At 40.9% G+C, this 21,723-nt stretch overlaps 1 protein-coding gene across 4 annotated transcripts in view; it reads right to left on the bottom strand.

Moving 5' to 3' along the window:
• rspo4 (R-spondin 4) overlaps nucleotides 1-18,674 on the bottom strand; it is a 92,530-nt gene extending 73,856 nt beyond the window's left edge. Inside the window, exons 1-2 of one of the 4 annotated variants that reach the window (XM_079683345.1) lie at nucleotides 18,547-18,674; nucleotides 1,689-1,830 (exon numbers count right to left, since the gene is read on the bottom strand). In XM_079683345.1, coding sequence (XP_079539471.1) covers nucleotides 1,689-1,773 — 85 coding nt within the window. In that variant the 5' untranslated portion in view covers nucleotides 1,774-1,830; nucleotides 18,547-18,674. Of the gene's footprint in view, nucleotides 1-1,688; nucleotides 15,697-18,546 lie in introns of those variants that run through there. The other 3 variants (XM_079683346.1, XM_079683344.1, XM_079683347.1) reach the window with 3 other exon arrangements.
• Nucleotides 18,675-21,723: the final 3,049 nt, after the last annotated feature.

Here is a 21,723-nt window from a genome sequence, read left to right as displayed (position 1 = left end):
TAAAGGAAAGGAAAAAAGGGGTACAGGGGGAATGAAGGGGAGAATCAAATGACATAAATCCCTCTGTTGTGAAGTGATGCATTCTGACAGCAGGTCAACCTGTCGCGCCAACAACCAGCATTTGACCCTTTAGACCGCAAAACGGTGCCTAGATTTAAGCTGTTCTGATCTATTAGCATCAAATGCCTTCGTCAAAGACTCAAAGTAATTTTAAGCAACATTTTTATTGTAATTTTGTAAAATGTTGCACAATATCGTGCTCAAAATGTATATGTTTCAAACTTATACATATATTTTTTTCAACATTTGTTCAATTATTTAGTACTGCCTTGAGACAATGCATTATTTTAAATCACGTTTACGCACATTTAATGGTTCGATCTATTTTTGAACCTGCAGTCATTTTCGTTGCAATTAAATAAATAAATAAAAAACGATATGTACTAGTGCAATATCCAGATTGCGGTAGACAACTTTTTTAATGAAAATAAATATGGTCAACCTCTCGAATATCGCATATCATATCGCAGTTGCAATGCAAGATATTTTTTTCTAAATTGTGCAGCCCTATTTTTCTTCAATTATCTAATATTATTATAATAGGTTATCTATATTATATTATTAATTCTTAATTGAGCATGCCATCTTTGCTAAATATTGCATCGAGTAGAAGTTTTATTATATGTTTTCCTCTGATAGTCTGACTTTTACCTGGTATTATTGAAAGTGTGTAATCTAGCTGTCGTATGCAGTTACTCTGAATGAGAGTCAGTGGAACCTGATGGCTTAATGCGCCCCCCCTCAACATTTCCTAACGCCTCACCTCTTGGCGTGGAAGGTTACGAAGCTAAAATGACGGTGTAATTGAGACCGGATCCCCCTCTATTAGTTCCAAATTCCTGAGGAAATACCAGACACCATTGAGCGTGAGGGTCACCACATACCTGTGAGGCTGTGGTGAGACTGTTTTCAGAGGGTGGGGGGGTGGGGGTTATTAAAACTCATTTGCCACAAATCTGGTTTCAAGGGGAATTTGCAACAACTGTGGAATCTCTGCTGCTGCAGAGCTTTACAAGGAGTGACAATCCAACCCCTTATTCGAACCGTGAGAATGTAACATGGTCAACATTTAACGATGGTCTAGATTCAACTTCTCCCGAAAAATATTTTAAAAGTCGTTGATTTCTAGATTTGTAGCAATGGACGAAAACACTGTTGCAAAATGATGAAATATAACCTATTCAATGTCTACTGCAGTGGTGGATGTTGATAAAGAGAAATCAAGCAAAGAAAATATATTTATAAATGTCAAATTTCTTTAGACGTCTAACAATACTGAAAACTTTCTGTACTAAGAAACTTTTTTTCTTCTGTTTTGCTACAAAATATATAAAAAAACATATAGATATAGATTAACGGTAAAGAAAATCAATGTCGTAAGTTAAAAAATCTAATAAATAAAAAAAATATTATTAATGCTGTTCCCTAAATGTTAATTTATCTATTTGAAAATATATCCCATTGTAAAATAAATATAATAAATCATTTTAAAATTAACATTTCTTAGCGTTTGCTTTTTGCATATTGTGTAGAATCCGGAAGCTTCCATCAAGTAGAATATCAGCTCAGTGACGCTTTAAAATAAAAGTTATTGCATTGAATCCGGTTTTTTTTCCCAGCGTACTCACCACTTTGCTTCTGCACGGCGCCAGAGCCCATTTTGATCACCTCACACAGCAAGATAATCACAATGGCAAAGAGTTGCAAATGCATCTGGGCTGCTGGCAAGCGCCCGCTTCAGCGCCAGGCTGCGGACATCTGCCTCCAGGACTCCAGGGGTGGCAGGTTGGAGATTTAGTCCCACAGCGAGGGACAGAAAGACAGGAAAAAAGGGGAGAAGACAGGGTTTAAAAGATGATGGGATTGATGGAGAATATAATCTTTCAGGCCCAAAGCAGCGCTGAAAAAGATTAGTGTAAAGGTGAGAGGCGAGACAGAAGGAAATCCTCTTCTTCTCCTTCGTTCTATTTCATGCAGAAGATTCAGGGCTAAGATGAGGAGACAGGCAAACCTAAACAACACAAGAGGAGCTCATGAAAGTCTGAAAGAGCGGAGGTGAGGAGAGCAGAGAGCCTCGTCTGCTTCTCCAGACTGGCAGCTTGGAGGGAAAACTCACCATTTAACTACCACTGTCAAATTTGCGATAAACGAGCTCCACTTATCCCGTAGCCATCTTTAACCCTTTACGTGCTCTTAGGGCCTAAGTGGTTCCATATTTGCAGCTTGATCTTTAGCCCCCTCCTCCTGGCTCTATCTATTGTTGTTCAGTCTCTTCTTTTTATTTTATTTGTTTACTGTCTCTCCCTGTACTGGGCAAATTGGTTTTCTGTGGCAATCATATTAAATGCAGGCAGTCGGTAGACTTCATTTGAGACTGAGACTGAAACTGAGAGTTTAAAGATGGATATAGTGTAGCTTTGTGATTGATTTGTTGTTCCTGTTTGGGTAAGGAGTCGATTTGTAGTAAGACGTGTAAGATGAAAAGGCTGTGTTAAAGACAGTAATTTGTGAAGTTATAGAGTAGATACAGTATCAGTATAAGGCAAATTAACCTTTTGGTTGATCATAAACATTTAGGTCGGGGCCAGTAACTGTTAAGAGCAACTTCCAGGTTAAAGACACCTGTGAATAAATGTGTAGGAAAATGATGAATACACTAGATTTTCCCAAAAATATACAGAAATATACACTACAGTGACATCTGGCGTCGTTTTTGTAAGAAATGTTCACTTCCGCATAAAAAAGCCTCGGCACGTGACCTCCCGCGTGTGACGTAACACGGGGGACACAAGGGGGAGAGCGGCCGGTGTAACGTATTAATAAACATGGATCCCAATGCTAGTTTCGACACAGAAGAAGTTGAACATGAATATTCGAATGCATATGACGGACCACAACCTTATAATTATGAGCCTGCTAGGCGTCCAAGAGACCAGGAGCAGCCAAGGATTAGAAGAAATAACGGCCATCGGAGAGAAATGGAGCTGTGGTGTGAGGAGAACCAGTGGAGAACTGGGCAGCTATCTTGGTGAGTGACCGGCGTTAGCTACAGAATTTTAGCTAACGTCACATCACAACATTGTAAAGTTAGCTATCATATATCAGGCTATAACTAAAGTAACATTGATAATATAGTAACGTTACTGGCAGGACTGTTGATACTGATCCATAACAGAAATTAATGTGCAAGTATCAGCCGTATCTCGCGTTACCTAATGCAACTCCACACTACGGTGCTGTGTACCGGAGGAGAGACGCGAGATACGGCTGATACTTGACGATCTGGCGGAGAAAGGTTGTGGAGCCTCCGTTGATATGCCGTTGTAAATGGCTTGATGGAAAGCAGGTGTGTAGTCGGGGAGGATGCACAGCTGATTGCAGCAGGTGAGTGGAGGTTGAGCCGGGAGCCGGGAGTGACAGCCACCATGCACACACAGACAACACAGACAGGGGAAAACAAACACAAAGGAGACGGCTGGAGCAGTACAGCCACCACAGCGTTACCTAATGCAATGTCTTACGGTGCCGTTTACCGGAGGGGAGAGAGAGAGAGCAGCGAAGGGTGGGGGGGAGAGAGAAGTAATACGGTTTCCTGATAAAGCTGTGGAGAGTATGTGCTGCAGGGAGGTGGATGCACAACGCACCCAGGAACGAACGCTAGCTCCGGTCCTTTTTACTGTGGACTCGATGTCCTGACAGGCTGGTATTTGTGCAACCTGCACAAACACAATACTGCACCATGATTACAAATGGTGAAATACAATGTAAAACTACCGAAAAATACCAGCTCACTAAAACACAACCGCTCTACTCAACGCAACTACTAACTATTCCCGCGGTCAGAGAGCGGAGATGTGTCCCCTGCGTGATGTAATATGACGCGTTTGACGTATGACCTTTAAAAAAAAGCCGTTTTTAAGAGCAGAGCTCAAAATTGCTCCTTTCCCTCTGAATTCATGCCCTTATGTCTCGTAAAACATATCAAATCCTGCATTCACTTTTTTTATTGTAATTTTCAAGCAAGTTTAAGTATAAATGTAGAAAAAAAAAAAACCTGCAAGATGCTCTTTAAGCAAGAATATTGGATAAATCATCCATACAGTACATGACTCAAATGAACAAAAAATTCTTTCTCCAATTTCTCAAATGTATAGATACCAGTATACTGTACACTTTTTGACCACTTTTTAGGTACACCTTGTTGGTAAACTTCCAAAGTATATGCCCTTTTCCCTTCAGAACTGTTTAATTCTTTGATTAAACATTTCTCAAGGTGGTGGTCCATATTGACATGATAGCATCATGAAATTGCTGTGGTTTCTTGTCCAAATGGTCATATCCCAACTTCTCTGTCAGACACATCATAGGGCCAAAAGAAAAGGCAAAACCCCATTGACTTTCATTAGGAAAGAGATCAGAATCAGAATACCTTTATTAGTCCCACAGAGGGGACATTTACGTAGTTACAGCAGAAAAAAGAGCCACAGAAAGCTTATTGTTACATATGTTACATGCATTAAAAAGTACTAAGTTATGATAATAATAAAAAAACGTCTGTATATCAGCGTATGTTTCTTTTAGGGGTGCATACACTTCCCAATATGAACACATGATAAACCCTAACCCTTTAAATCATCCAGTCATTATCCCTCTCCATGCATTAGACTGAGCAAAGAGCAGCTAAGATGGTGTGGCTTAGAGAGAAAACACAAGTGCCCACGCTCTATGGCCTCATTGATGAATATTTTTGTTCTTGAGAATCAAGCCATTTTGAAGTGATGCACAACTGAGCAACTTTTGTAAGAATCAATGTGTAAGCATCCAACCCTGTATCCAGATTCTTTATGCATTCACTCGTTGTCTACAGTATTTAAGGGGGCCCAACTGTGCCAACCAAATATCCAACACACCATTATACCACTAAAATTAAATATATCTTTATTCAAACTTGATATTACTGCTTTCAACTATACCCTAATCCAGTTTTGTGAAATCTGTTGACATAAAATATTTAATCAAAGTCAAAGTTTCAGTTTGGTCAGTTCAGGCTTTAACCAGTTAAGCCCCATGACCCCGGTACCGGGGGCAAAACGCAACATCTTGCAAGAAACAGCGTCTGAGGGCTTCTTAACATTTAACAAACTATGAATGTGTCATCCACTTAACGGGAAGAAAACTCAGCTATCAGACAATATTAACAATTTTTAGCTAAACGAAACACAAGGGTCATACCTAGCTTCTGAATTAGCCCTGAGTGAAAAAATTGTAACGCACTTCGCACAGAACTCACGGTAAAATATCCTTATTTCTTATCGGATCTGCACAAACAAGATATCAGCTAGCAAACTGAGATTCCACAGATTCTAGAAATATAAGTATCACCACTGAGCGGCAGGGGAAGCAAAACCCGGCATCACACAACGTAGCTTTAAGGAGGAAAAAACGGAAAATATGTCTTACCTTTTGCTGTTTCTGATCAAAAGTTGTGTTCAATGGCATTAAAACGATAAAAACGCTGCTGAAGGTTAATCAATGTGTCTGTCACTTTGTGACGATTAGGGGTGTAACGGTATTCATACCGAAAATATTCTGTATGGGCCCATTCGGTTCGGTACACGTGTGTACCGAAGTGTACCGAACAAATATAACATTAAACGTAAAAAAGGTTTGGAACTAATCTCAGGTGCTGCGTCGCAGCGTTCGAGTAGAATGTTCCTGCAGCCCATGCTCCGGGCGGTGCTGCAGGAACGCAGCGTTCAGTGTAATTTCAACGCGTCATAGAGCGACCAAGTCATTTCATTGGACGAGAGGCATACTATGAGAGCTGGTCACAGGGAGCGTTCAAATGTAGTCAGTTGTTTGAGGAACTGTCGAAATGGCAAACGCAGATAAAGTTGAGCTCGAAAATCCCCAAGCATCATTGAAGTCTCCGGTTTGAGAGCATTTTCATGTTTTGTGATGTTTTCATTGTTTCTGCTGTACCGAAAACTTACCGAACCGTGACCTAAAAACCGAGGTACGTACCAAACCGAAATGTTTGTGAACCGTTACAACCCTAGTGATAATCCATTTTCATATTTATGTCAATAACGGAGATTTCATATTAACTGCTACGAGAGTGTATGAAAGCTTCCGGTTTTGGGCATTCTGGCAACGCATCAGTCATTCACCAATTGGTAATGTTTAGATGGATTTTAGGAACTTCCCCTCTATCAAAATCGACCGAGGGGGGCCAGGGATATGGAAAAATCCATCCAAATGACCCCAGAAGTGTTTTATTTTTGCTAAACGTCTCTAAAAAGGTAAAATGTCACTTGTTTTGCATCAATCTTGATACAGGGTACTTATTATTGTTGGGGAATAATTTGGCCTGAATGTCCTCCTTCGCCCTCTGACGCAGCTGGCCAACCTTGAGCAGCCGTTATCTCCCATAAGGAGGGGCTGCCTAGCAAGTTTATGACCAGGCAACTCTCTGTCAGAGATAGTTATTGTTGTGGGACACATGGAACACATCCTTCTCGGGGTATAGATGACCCCGAGCCATTAGCGACAACAAATGTGATTCACTGTCCTCAGCTGTCTATATATTGAAGATTTTTGATTATTACACTCTGAACTAGTTAAAACCTCTAGCTACAGGAGGGTTCTTCCGAATTGATTGTGGCATCTCAACCGTGTGGTCAAACCGTGGCCACATGTCTTGTGAATTCTCCGGCCGAAGCTCCAAATAAACCGTCAGTGTTTGTCATCAAAGCTCCAGCTCTCCTCGTGTCTCTCTTGCCCCTTTCACACCAATGCGGTTCCCGTTCTAGCTCCGTGCTAGAGCTTTTCTGGTTCGGAACCGGTTTTTCTTTTCAGCTCCCGTTTGTTCACACCGCCCGACTGGTGCTGCCGCTGCTGCGTCATGACGTCACCGTTTACGTCGCTGCTTTTCTCCTCATCGGCATTACGACGCTCACTACAACAATGGGGGACTGCGTCGGGTCGATGATCGTGATTTTAATCATATACGAAGCCAGATTAAATTAAATAACGACTTCTCCAACCTTATACTTTTTTCCAGAGTGCCGTGGTTCATTGTTTATTAATGTGTTTCAGCGGCATTTACCGATCACTGCAGTGCTGCTCTTCCACCGGAGTTTATTCTTCCATTAGCTCCGGGTTAGCTCACACGGCAGCGGCCACAGTAAAGTATTCACTGTCTGACTGTCACACAAGCAGCTGATCAGTGGCAAGCTGTCAGGGCCCTCTAGGCCCTCTCTTACCTCATTCACACCAACGGTGTTTCGGAGCTGGAGCTTGAAAAGCACAGTTTTTTCCTGTTCCCACTGCAGCGGAGCAGCCTCTTTCAATTATAGTAGAGATACTGTAAATATTTATAAGTCTAGGCCTATATATATTAAATACAATAGAGCTAGAGCTCACTATAATGAAACCTATAACATTATGAAATGACAAGGTGTGCAATATATTTTTCTTTTTGTTACTTTCTTTTATTTAATTCAAGTTCCAAGTACAATAAGTTTGAATGTATTGAGTGGACAAAGAAGAAGCTTTATCAAAAATACGAAAAGGATTAGGCCTCAAGGAATAGCTTCAGCCATTTTCAGTCCAACACTATTAACATGTAAGCCAAACATTGCTTGCTACTAAATGCAACGTAGGCCAAAAAGAGGAGCCCTGCTATTTGCCAAACAACGCCTAGAACATAGGCTACCAAACAAAGTCTGATCAAATCTAAATACAAAAAAAGGCCTCGTAGGAAGTACTCAGCTGTGGTAACGGGCTGTAAGTCAAAGGCAAAAAAATCCTCCTCACTGGAGGCAACAGCAGCAGGTTGAGGGACATCGGGCATGAGGGCTGCAGGCTCTTGTGTTGTTACGATACGATACGATATACTTTATTGTCCCCGTAAGGAAATTTGTTCTGGACTCCGTCCTGCAGTTCTGCATACATTTACATACAAACATAGTGGACGTTAAGAGACATACACATATCATCAGTCATACACCGTTTGAACAAACACAATACACAGACGCACATACTGACAATGGCGACCTATTGCACTACCCTCATGGCCAATATTTAAAAAGTACATTTCATTACATTTGACTATATTTCATTTCATGTGAATGTTAAGAAGCTTAATCGACATAGGTAGGAATGAGTGCTTATAGCGATTCAGCCTGCTCTTGGGAACCCTGAATCTTCTACCAGAAGGTAGGAGCTGGAATTCTGGGTGGAGTATGTAGGTGGGATCAGACACAATTTTGTTTGCCTGTCTGATAATGGACTGCTCGTATATGTTTTGGAGAGATGGGTGTTTTTTAACCCCCATCATTTTCATAGCAGTCTGTACCAGGCGAGCAATCTGTGACTTTGACTGCACTGTCAAGTTTACCATACCAGGCAGTAATACCATACCTAATGATGCTCTCCAACACAGCATGAACAGTAACATGAACTTCTGTTCGACTCCGAAAGCCCGGAGTCGACGCAGAAAGTACAATCGCTGTTGAAGTCTAGAGCACAGACCTTGAACATGCGCCTTCCAGCTGAGTGTATTATCTAGATGGACACCAAGGTACTTATAAGAGCTGACCAGAGTTATGGGTTCATTAGGGATAACCACCGGCCTAAGGTCACCCACTGCCTTTGGGTCCCACACCATCTCCTCAGTCTTCTTCACATTCAGCACTAGATGGTTAAAATCACAGCACTGCACAAATCTCTCTATTTCAGAGTGATAAGCCGATGAACTGCTGCCTTTGTGCATTAAGCCAAGGATGGCTGTATCATCTGAGAATTTGATGATATAATTCTCCGGGTGGATTCTCGTACAGTCGTTTGTGTACAGTGTGAAGAGGACCGGGGGGGGCTCCTGTACTGATGATCCGGGGCTCTGAGAGGGCATTGTTGACCCTGACATGCTGAGTGCGATTGGTTAAAAACGAGAAATACCATTTCGAGATAAAAGGTAAATACTGATCTTTATCAGTTTTTGAAGCAAGATGTGAGGCTGGAGTGTATTAAAAGCCAAGCTGAAATCCACAAACATTAGGCGTACATATGCCTGCTTAGGGTCTTCCAGGTGTTTAGTGACCAGGCGTGTGATGCTATTTAGAGCATCGTCTGTGCCACACCCTTGCTTGTAGGCAAACTGAAAAGGGTTTAAATGTACATCAACCTCTTTCTTTAGCAGCGGCACCATGATCCTCTCAAAACATTTCATGACAATGGATGTCAATGCAACAGGCCTAAAATCATTGTTTACCTTTGGACAAGGTTTTTTGGGGACAGGTTTTATTATTGATTTTTTCCAGAGGGTGGGGATGGTGTGAAGATCAACAGATTTTTGAAATATGGGACACCATGCTGTTCTTCTGCAAATGTCTTGAGAAGGAATGCAGAGATGCCATCTGGCCCTGTGGCCTTCTTAGTACAGGTGTGTTTAAAAAGTGATTGGACCTTTAAAGGGTCAATCACCACCCTTTCGTCCTGGTCAGTAGCAGAGATTGTCTCTAAGATGTCTGTACATTCAGAGGAGAAGTCCTGGGTTTCAAATATCATGTAAAAGTCATTCAGTTAATTTGCTTTTTGCAGGTCATCAGAGGTACAGAGAGTTTTTTTAGCTGGAGTCATATTTGTGATTGCCTTCATAGTGTCCCAAAGTTCCTTGGAGTTAATTGTAGAAAACTTATGTTCAATAATGTCCTTATGTCTCCTTCTAGCTTCTCTGAGCATGTAGTTAAGCTCCTTTTGCACACATTTTAGTTGCGTTTTATCCAGGTTTTAAAAAGCTATATTTTTTTACGATTGATGCAGTCCTTAACCTCTTTAGTTATGTATGGTTTGTTGTTGGGGTACACAGTTATTTCTTTCTGAGGTATCACATTGTCAACACAGAATTGTATATAGTCAGTTACCATCTCAGTAGCATTATCCACGTCCATCTCATGAAAGATACTCCACTCAGTAGAGAGAAAACATCCTTTAAGAGACTCTATGCGGTCACTAGTCCAAACCTTTACAGTCTTGGTCTGTCGTTTACTACGCTTGAGAACCGTTTTGTAGGTAGGTATTAGATGAACAGTGTTATGGTCCGAGTTCGAAAGCGGGGGTTTGGCTCTACTCACATATGCGTTGTTCACATTTCCGTAACATTTGTCTAGAATTTTATCTTCCCGGGTCTCACATTTAATGTATTGTTGAAAACCGGGTAGTAATAGTTCAAGTTTGCAATGATTAAAGTCCCCTGGAATAAAAACCGGAGCGTCAGGAGTGTGTAGTAGCTGCTGGTGAACACAGTCAGTTATTTGAGCTGCTGCACTTGCTGCGTTCCCGCTGGGTGGAATATAAACAGTGCAGAGAATGATATTCCCAAACTCTCTAGGCAGGTACAGGGGTTTTAGGCTCAAGCACATAAGTGCAATGTCGGGGCTGCAGATAGTCTTACGCAGGGCTGTGGGAAGTAGGGGTGCTGAGGGTGCTGCAGCACCCCCCGGTGGAGGATAGGGGATATGCACCTCCACAAATTAAATACAAATATAATACCAACAAATAAATGGAATTTTCAGCCTTTATGTAACATAGTTAAGTAAAATTAACACCCTTTTCACCCTGGTTACATTTTCCATTTGCCCTGTACGATGGGCGCTGTAAGTGATGGAAGTGGGGGATGTTGGCTTATCAGGCGCCCGCAGCTCACAGCCAGCGTGTGAGAGAGATAGATAGATAGATAGACAGAGAGAAGGGGGTGCAGCGGTACCGGCAGGGATTGTTGTTAGCTTCTGCTGCGCTAACGGATATAAGAAGCTGTTTCTACAATAATGTGGAGGGAGAGTTCTGTCTTGTCAGACTGAGAGGCTCAGTGAGGTAAAGGACTCTGAGGGTTTAGATAGTTCACTTTAGTCTAAGTTGTCGCAGTGGGTCTCAAACGTTTTGATCACAATTGATGTAAACAAATATTTCTAAGGCACACCTTTATAATTATTAAGATAAATAAAAACAGTATTGTGTGTTGTATACTATATATACAGTAAGAAAACATATTGTTTAAAACTGGAGAGATTTAAAAATATGCATAAATAAATGTTAACTGGTAAAAGAAGATATAAATGAACCACAAAAATAAAATAAATTAGCCTACATTTATTTGTTATTGGCTATGGTAGGTTATTGGTTATGTTCACATACTTATTTGATTATTAAAATGCAAACCGATCTTTTTCACATGGGTGTTTTAGATTTGTAAAACTAGATCAGTATCTAGTAATTGGGCGCTCAAAGTGCACCAGATTGAAGCATTTTACTTTAAAATGTTAAAAAAAATCTTCCCGGGGGGGGCACCCCCGGACCCCCCTAGAGGATGTGAAGTCAACCCCCCAATTAAAACATTTTTATGCAATACTAAATACATTTGAAGCCTTTTTATATAAGCTGTCCACCATGTCAATACGTTTCTCTTTTTGTAGTGTATTGGTCTTTTGTAGAGGTTTTTCATTGCCAGCTAAAATCTTGCCGGGCAGCAAATTGGTCAGAACCGGCCCTGGTGTCATCCCCACAGCACCCCCCATTTGAAACATGTTCCCACGGCTATGGTCTTATGCAAAGTGTGTTGTCTGTACCACTTGTCATTGATAAATACACAAATGCCCCCACCTTTGCCTTTCCCCGACGTTTCACTCCTGTCCAAGCGGATGAGTGAAAAACCCTCCAGTTCACACAAAGAGTCGGGAATATCCTGATAAAGCCATGTTTCACAAAACACCATAATCGACGACTAACGGTACTCGAAACAGGCTGTAGCGTTGATCCACAACTCTTCCATTTTCCTCCGTAGTGACCTCACATTACTGAGTATCAAGGAGGGTAAAGGAGGCCTGTTGCCTCTCCGTCTGAGGCGCTGTTAGGGAACGACACTCTGACATGAGGAGTATCTTGATATGGTCTCCTCTGGCTTCATCTTTTACCCAACGCAGCTTAAACTTGGGCAGTGACACAGCGGCAAGCAGCACTTCCTTGGAGTCAATTATTCCGGCAAATCGAGTTTTGATTGATACCACAATAACTTCAGGCAGCCCAGTGGTCATTGCTGATAGGCCAGTTTTCATTGCTAAGATTTTTCCCATGAGAACTTCTAGTGTTGGTTGAAGCGTTCCATAAAAACAAGTGTCCTCACCCTGTAAGATGTCCAGTGCAACTGTGAAATGCTTCATAATGGAACAGTATTCCTTGAGAAACTGGTATTCACTGTCATTCATACATTTCATTTGAAATTGTGTGCAGATATTATTGATGTCAGTGAGGGGCATTTCCGAGAATAGGCGTCAAAGTATGAGTTCCATCTTGTAACTGTGGGGACACTCAACTTTCTACCACTGACCTCTTCCAGGAACACTGATGTGACTGTGGAGCGGCTGGCCTTCGTACACAACGCTGAACATTTGGCTGTAGCACTACGATACACAGCCCTAGATTCTTTGCTTCCTCCACATAAATATCAATAGTAGTTGTAGGATTTTCTTTAAACTTAAAACACATTAAAAACGGTCCAATCAATGACCCAATCTAAAATCCCCATTTTATTTCAATACATGGGCATAATCCAGTGGATGAGCCCCATGGTGCACACCATGTGGTTAGAGGGTTGTGGTTTGAACTTCATTCACAAATGTAGTTGCATGTTTGCTCAATTGTTTGTTCTGTTTCTCCATTTTAGAACAACTTTGTTTAATGTCATGTCTCTGTTTTTCTAAACTGAAATATGTTGCTAACCCACACACTGCACCCTTCGTTACCAGATCAAAGATGCAGTGTGATTTAAAGGAGACATTTTTAGTTTTGTCACACTCGGAAAAACAAAATAGCTTTGAGTAACCCCCAATGTCTCTTTCACAAATGTCTTTATAATGTTTTTTATGAACTCAGCAGATGCCTTTACAAGTTTTCCCAGGAAATCATGTAAATGTATTTGTAGGAGACCTATTGAACAAAGAGTATCCTTTAAGGCCCAGATACACCGGCCAGTCACCTGAGAAGTCGCCGGCGCCTGTTGCGTCGCCGGACTCTCCTGCGTATTTGCCGACTTCGCGCACTGGAACACACCGCAAATCCGAGCCGAGCACGTATGAACTGCGCATGCTGAAGTATTATTTGAATTATTTGAAGTATTAAAGTAACTTGTAATGGCAGGAAAGTTCAATCTGGTATATTCATTTTAATGTCACCTTATATAGAATGTGTGTTAAACTTGTGATTTCTGCATTGAGTGACTTCTGCCTAGCAGATACCAAGAAGAGGCCCCTAGGGTCTCTCTGTTAATTATCAATAGTCCTTGCAATCAACAGGGGAATTCCCAGATACATTTTCAGATATAAGGCAGTTAAAGTCTTGTAGAATTAATGATTTATCTCCTACAGACCCCAAAAGAGGCCTTGAGACTTGGGTCACCCAGCAGTAAACAAGATAAACGTCCTTTTGAGCTTATCAATAAAATGTATTCATTCCTAGTAAGCTGACTTTGGGGTGAAGGGAAGTTCAGGAAAGCCATTAAGCGATAAGAACAATTAACTTCTGTTAAAGATACATGATAGGATGTGTGTGTTGAAGATGTTTAGGGGGAATGAGTATGTGTCCTGTCAAAGAGTCCTCTGTCATGACTCCAAATCATTGATTGGGGGATCTGCCTAAGGGCAGAGGGACAGAAACAAACACACACACACGCGCACAGAAGCAACATGGAATCAACTACTGCGGACTTACTACCTGGCATCCCGCCCAGAAGGGAAACCGACCAATGGAACACTGCCAACTCACTGTCTAGCTCGCTCAGAAGTGAACTCTGTGTATAAATGTTGTGATCATTTTGAAGATCGGCGCTCTTGTTTTTGACTTGCCGTTCCTGAGACGTGTCTCATACGGTGGTAGAACCTGAGCCCGGAGTACTCTGCAGAGTGCTTCGTGATTAGGTGATGTATTTGTACTTTTTATCATTAAAACAAGATTATTGTTTAACTTGCATTCTGGTGTTTCTTAATCCCTTCCTTTTTTACGAATTTACCCAGCTTACCAAACGACACGCGGAGACGAGGTTGGTTTTAAACATCCTCCGATCTCCAACAATGCGTGAGTGGCAATAACTCTCCTTACCAGCAGACGGCGGTAGTGTGTATTCATCATTCAAAAGAGACAACAACCGGAACAACCGGAAGACAGAGAAGAAGAACAGACTGTGATATAAAGAAACAACAAATAGCGTTTTTCTTTCCATTTTCACTCTCGTCCATTGAAAACATGAACGAACAGGAGCTCTATAAACCGATGAGGTGAAATAGCCGTCCGTGTGTGTTCCATCTTCCATTTTAAATCATTTGTTTACCTCCCTCACTTCCGTTAACGCTTCTCATGCACTGATTCGCTAGCTGAACAGCCAATCAGTGTTATCCCTTTGTCCGAGTTCCGGTGGTGTTCCCGACGCCGATTCAAGACCCGACAGTGCAGCGCACACCACTCCGAATAGGGCGTGCCCACGCTCATGTTCGGCCCGACTCCCATTTACTGCCGATTTCGGGTCGGTGTATCTGGGCCTTTAAAAGAGCAGCATGGCAACATGTCTGAAGAATTATAATCACACATCGTTGTTGAATGGCAACCTCATACCTCTGAAACAGGAGGGTTTTTTTCCGCAGTCAGGGTGGCCTAACAGTTAAGTAAAACCTCATAAAAGAAAGGTCACAGGTTTAATCTTTGCAGCATCCAATGGATCCATCTCTGAAGTTCCTTTGAGCAAGACACTAAATCCTGCTTCTCCTTTTCATTTGATGAGGATAAGAGTATCAGCTGAAAGTGGTTTGCCAGTAGGCTACAGTAGAAACATTATGCGTTAAATAGGGGAACTTCAGAATTGTATTTACTGTACACATAAAATGTGCCTGGATTGCACCATCATGGTTTTATGTCAGTTTTTAAAACAAAAAGTGATGTCTTTAGGATGTTTTGAGCTTTTTATTTGTATTTTATTGGAATAAAATAAGGGTAACAGGGCAACAAACCCTGACATATTTATATTTTGGCAGTTTAGGATCTACTTTTGCCAAAAGAACAAATTCAAGACACTATAACTGTAATATTGGTCATTTCTATGTTTACATACCACATGCTAAATATGTTTTATTTGACTCTACATTGTCTCCCCTTTAGCTTAGATTCACAGAGCAGACTCTATTGAGATACAAGGTTTTCATTTGTTTCCCTCCCAACACATTTAACAATAATTGAATCCCTCTTGTTACTTTATAGCTTCCACATTAAGCCTGGTTGTCATTTTTATGTAGATGTTTTTCAGCCACAGCCTTTTTAAGGGTTGGACAGAGTAAACTGTGGCCTGTGGTAAAATAATAAAAAGAAATACATTAAGAAAGGAGATCTTTTATGGGTATTTGGAGTTGGCTGCCTTTGTCTGCTTGGTTTCAGGACTTCAATCTTACTTTAATAGTCTGTTGTTCCGAACATATTCAAAATGATTTCCTTTTTTCAAATGTTAGTGTACTGGTTTTCTGGTATTCAGACATTTTTGTTCAAATCAGCTCGTCTTGAAATTGCAACGATTATTATTTAAACCTTCTATGATAAACCCCCCCCCTCCTCCCCCAAAGAAGGAAAATATGGAGCCATGACAACATCTCAAACAATACAAAGTACACAACACATCAAATAAATATAATACATTACAATGATACATGTGTACATGTGTGTGAGAAAAAGTAAATAGCAAGGAAAAATAGCAAAGACAAAGAGCAATACAAACAATTTGAATACAAATTAAAACTCTTATTTAAGCGTCTTGTAGAGTAGATGTTCTCTGGCTTCAAATATGCCATCATACTTTCCTTCAATTGGGAATGCAATGGTGGCTTGTTTATATCCACCAGGATTGTGTGGATGAGTTTGCGCTGTTAGCTTTAGCCTTTGGCTTTTTGAACTGTGTACATTAGCTTAGCCAACCCAGTCTCACGGCATTTCGTGTTATAGTCACGACATTTAATCTATTGATTCATGTTCAACAACACGATTTTCCCCTTTTTCTTTGTGTCACACAGAACGATTTTAAAAGCAATGTATTTATATTGGTAGTATGTTTCGTGCCTGCACCACGTCTTTTCGTCCGGTCAGTTCTTGGAAGTACGGAAGCTGTGTGGTTCATAAAAACATTTTCTTACTCAATATCAAGCCACGATTATTGTTTTTATTTAAATTGTATAATGTCTGACTTTTTTTGCCGTCCGTGAGGAATACTAAAGTATGTATTTTAAAAAAAATGTTTCCTTCTAATTTGTTATTCTTTTCTAAATAGAAAACTGTTATTTACTCAAGAATAACATACAATTATCCTTGTTTTTATTTATTTGTTTGATTATATAATGACAGGCTTTTTTGCCGTCCATAAGGAACTGAATTTCAAAATAAAGCCATTAATAATATTATATATGAAATTATGTTGTCTATTAACTAGAGCCAGTGGCGGCCGGTCCATAGGGGCGCCGCCCCCCCTCTTCCCACATGTTTGATTGTCATTAAAAATTCATTAAAAAATATATTTCCCAAAAATATATATTTTTTATTTTTAAAGAACAAGGTAAATATTATATAGTTGGTATCAGTAAAATGTATAATCTACAATCAAATCTTGTTTAAAATTGTTTTACGATGTCTAAAGTTACTGATAAGTCACATGTTTCCTGCCTGGCCGCAGCGTGTATCATTACCCTCTCTCGTCCGGGCGGTAGAAAAGAGCCCTCAGCCAGAGCAGCTGCAACCAACAAGCTGACTGTTGCTATCTGTAAACTATGCCGCCGAAACATAATTTCAGCCAATCAGCGTCGTCAGATCTGATGCTCAAAGGGCGCCCTTTCAGCGCCCTGGCCTGTGTGTCTGTTTAGACTCATATCCAAGGTGACGCTACAGTAGGGGATGGCTGCGTCTGCAGTTGTAGATTCCGGTGCTAGTGGATCGCCGGAGCTGTAGATTAACATTTGCATGCTTATTGTAGTTGTAAGGGCAAGGCCTGTGGCACCATGGAGCATATGTGTGGGCTGGACCTGTATTTTACAGGAAAGGAGTGATCAGAGGGTCGAGTTGTCAATTCTTGTTCAGTTTTCATCTTCCTCACCCTCTCAGACTTTGAGTTGCGCGCGCTGCTAAAGAGACGCGCTACCATGGAAACCAAACAATGGTGTATCTGTATTAAAGTCCGAGTGGAAACAGTCGTGAGTAAATCTGATTTTGTCAGAAATCGGAAAATCGGGAGGGTTGGCAAGTATGACACACACACACACACACACACACACACACACACACACACACACACACACACACACACACACACACACACACACACACACACACACACACACACACACACACACACACACACACACACACACACACACACACACACACACACACACACACACACACACACACACACACACACACACACACAATGTTCGTATTTAGTCTCCTGATTTTAAATGCCCTAGTATGGTTTTGTCACCATTTCCCTAGCCCCACCAAAAATATTTTCCACCAGCCGTCACTTACTAGAGCGCTGGGCCATGTTATGAGGTTTTTCAATCGGTTTGGGGTTTAAAATATAAAAACAGTAATAAGTAATAAGCCAATAAGTGATAAGCCTTATCAGCCATAACTATCAACATAACTGCGTTGCCAGGCAACAGCTTGGGATCATGTTCATTTATAAACTCTTCAACTAGAACCCTAGTTATATTTAAAAGCATTTTAGAAGGCCTCACAAAATACTTTAATGTAAATTCAAATTAAATTAAACTGATTACCAGAGATCCTCAGCTATGGTTGAAGACAGCCACAAGTGGGCAACTGTTACTTTGTCTTTTTCTCGTTCTTTTGTGTCTCACGCTGCGCCTCCCCTGAAGCTCTCTGGCGCCCCCCAGGGGAGGCGTGCCTCACACTTTGAAAACCGCTGCTTTAGACAATAAGAAACATAAAGTTCACTGTTGGGCTGCTCAGTTTTTTTAGATTGTCAATACTATTACTGTATAACTAATATATCAGCTTAAGAGGCACATTCAAATAAAGATTGGTCTTTAAATTCATGTTGTCTTTTGAATTGTTTGTCTAAAGTCAAGGATTTAGAACTGGTACTTAGTTTTAATGATACAGTCTGGTTATTATGCTGTTTGGAGGAGGCCTCACGGGTAAGAGCACTAACTACCATCACATGTACCTTAGCGTGATTTAAATGTATTAAACGTATAGTTAAGTGATATCAAAATATAAATAACTAATGTCATGCAAACATATTAATATTGGCTTGATTCCAGTGTTGAATTTAGCACAATTGCATACAAACGTTAAGGGATTTTAAGGTTCTGAAGTATTATGCTAAAAACTCAATAACTCAGATTATTATTTATAGTTTTGCTGAATAGTTTCATGTCCGCTTACCTTAGAAACGTAAAATGCCCTGGCAGTGTGCAGATGGGGAGCATGTTAGCTTAGCTTGGTAGCTTAAGCTAGCTCTGGAACTTTCAGCTTGGTGGCAGCAGGTCCCGCCTCGGCTCCGCCTCTTTGCCCTTATTTGAAGCGGGCTGGAGTAGGTGGGAGTTGAACTCTGAAGTCACTGTCGAGCCGTTAGTGTCCGACTCCGCCTACTAAGGGCTTCTCGGCAACTCTGCAGAATCCTATGGGTGACGTGACGGATCCTACGTCCATTTAGTCTATGGGTTCCACACTGGAGCTCATGTGAAATAAAGTCAGATACAGTACGCTGGATGTACAGCGGAACTTTGGATATCATACTCTGTTCTAAATAAGAGACATGTAATCATTTACAAAACATAAGCATGTTGTTATTTAACAAAATAATGTTGTTTAGTCGCAAAAACCGAATGGGAGGAAATGCAGCCCGGCTCTCGATTTTTAATCCTAATTTAATCATCATCTTCACCACGATCATTTATGTTTATGTTCGCCGAATTTACATGAAATCACTGACAAATATGAATATACTGTATTCAACTTCATTAAAACGTTATTAAAGTGCCTAAACTCAGTAATTCACTAAAAATATTTATATTTTAATGGAGCCTCGTCGGCAGATCAGGATCCCAACGCGTAGCGGAGGGATCTTGATCTGCATGAAGGGTGTTATTTTCCCCATAAGGAACAAGTTGCTGCAAATTATCCCGCTTATTACATGGCCACATTCTCATCAAAGTAACAACATGACTCCCAATATTAATTGAAATGCTTTTATGGATTTAGAAAATGTTTTTATTGATTTAAAAAATAGTTGTATTGATTTAAATTGACATGCATTCGCTAAGAAAAATAGTCCGTTGTTACCGTTTTTTAAACAGTCTGAAACGGCAGCTCTCAGCTGTGTATTTACACAACTAATGGCCCATCAACCACAGCTCTCTCCCCCCCTCCCCCCCTGGTCTTTCTTCTACAGCAGCTAAATGAACTGTAGGTTACTCTGAGTGACAAGCTTACAGTTAGACACTACACTGTCATTGCAAGTGACCCTCAGTTAGTTGACTTTTATGTTCAACTGCTAAATTCGTTACTGATAAAAAAGGGCTTCCACTGTACCTAATTACCTTAACACTAGAACCGCCAAAGGTTTTTGTATAGGCCTACCAAAAACCGTCAAATCCCGCTATTAGAATGCAATTTTTAACAACATAGGATGCTACATAACACACTTTCAGGAAAAGTCGGACTGGGAGACTTTAATATTTTATTGAAAAAAGTTACATTGCACACACACAACACACATCACACAAATTGACCCGATTGGCAGTTCTATAAACTCACTAAATAATGAAACCAGTTTAATACGCATTATTCTTATTCTTATCATTCTTTATGAGCGCAGAAATAGTCTTAAAATCAGATCTGTTTTTTAAATGAAATCTGACAGCAGGCAGTTAGCTCTGATCACCTATGATAAATGCGCCACACCTAATCGCTGGCCATTCAGCCACAGAGCTCCCTCTATACAAATCAAACTGTAGACGGTGTGAAAGCACCTATTGTTTTAAATAATGGTCGGAATGTGACCTGTGAGCCTTCTGAATTACCGTGGGACAGCACATTCTAAACTAAAATGTTACATCAATAAAGTAACATCTTATCTTATCTTATCTTAATAATATCTTAATATTAATAATAATAATAAATCATACAGTATGTGTCCGAAAGGGAGCAAGAGGAAGCAAACACAAAAATATACAAAAAATATACTGCATATTAAAGCAAACGATTGTAAAGGTAAAAGTATGAGCATAACAAATAAAGAAGTGTAATGTAAACATTTACATTATTATTATGATTATTTAATATACAAAGACTATATATTATTGAAATACAAGATTAGATATACTTTAGTTGATCTAAAATATTGATGTGTTCAAATGCTCTTCAAAACACAACTGAAAGTCCATGAAACTTGTCTTTCTGTATTTGTGAATGAAGCGCCATTTCCTGGTTAAAACCTGGAATTGAAAATCCGGCAACGCCCTCTTGGAAAATAGTGGGAGGGCTTAACATTCCTCATTACTGGTTTTAGGCAGGTCGTAGGCAGGAAGCTGTAAGCTGGAGTCTGAAATGAGGTGCTACATCTGTAACAGCATTGTAATACACGGTTCGGCCGAATTACATATAACACATCTGCCGTAGTTCTTTATTTATAGAACCCTGATTAGAAGGCTTCTAGACAAACTGGAAGAACTGCCACCGAAACTGAATATGTGACGTGGATCATAAATATATAAGCAATTAAACAACATCTTCAATTTATTTTCACACAATACGTCTCCTCACAGCATCAATACTAATTTGGCTGACTTTTATATTTGATCCAATTTGTAGATAGGCTATATTTACACCATAGCGGTGCACAGCTGATAATAATAATAATAATAATAATACATCATATTTATATAGCGCCTTTCACGAAACCCAAGGTCGCTTCACAAGTCGGGCAGGGGGGGGGGAGTAGGGGAAAAGAGGCAGACAGGTCAGGGAGGGGGGGGCAAGCAAGTAGCGGAAAAATAAAAATAAACCTATCAAACTAACTATATAGTAGGGAAAGCCTTGGTGAAAAGGTGCGTTTTGAGGGCTTTTTTGAAAGTGTCCAAGGTTGGGGCGCTGCGGATTTCGGGGGGGGAGAGAGTTCCAGAGGGTGGGGGATGCTACACTGAAAGCTCGGTCACCGAAAGTCCGCAACCTGGTGCGGGGGGTAGAGAGGAGATCCTGTCCAGACGATCGGAGCTTCCGGGATGGAGTGTGGTGGCGGAGAAGGTCAGACAGGTATTGGGGGGCGAGGGCATGGAGGCATTTGTAGGTCAGAAGAAGGAGTTTATATGTGATACGGTGCTTGACTGGGAGCCAGTGGAGGTGGATGAGGGTGGGGGTGATGTGCTGTGAGTGAGCACCCTGGCAGCCGAGTTCTGCACATACTGGAGCCTGTCCAGGGCTTTACTGGGAACCCCGAACAGGACTCCGTTGCAGTAGTCCAACCGGGAGGAGACGAATGCATGGATGAGGCTCTCGGCCACGGAATCGGAGAGTGATGGTCGTAGATGGGAGATGTTCCTGAGGTGATAGAAGGCAGAC

Source organism: Notothenia rossii, assembly GCF_949606895.1.
Source record: "Notothenia rossii genome assembly, chromosome: 5".
In the NCBI taxonomy this organism is placed as follows: Eukaryota; Metazoa; Chordata; class Actinopteri; order Perciformes; family Nototheniidae; genus Notothenia; species Notothenia rossii.
Note: the sequence above shows the minus strand (reverse complement) of the source record. Positions and strands in the feature narration are given on the sequence as shown.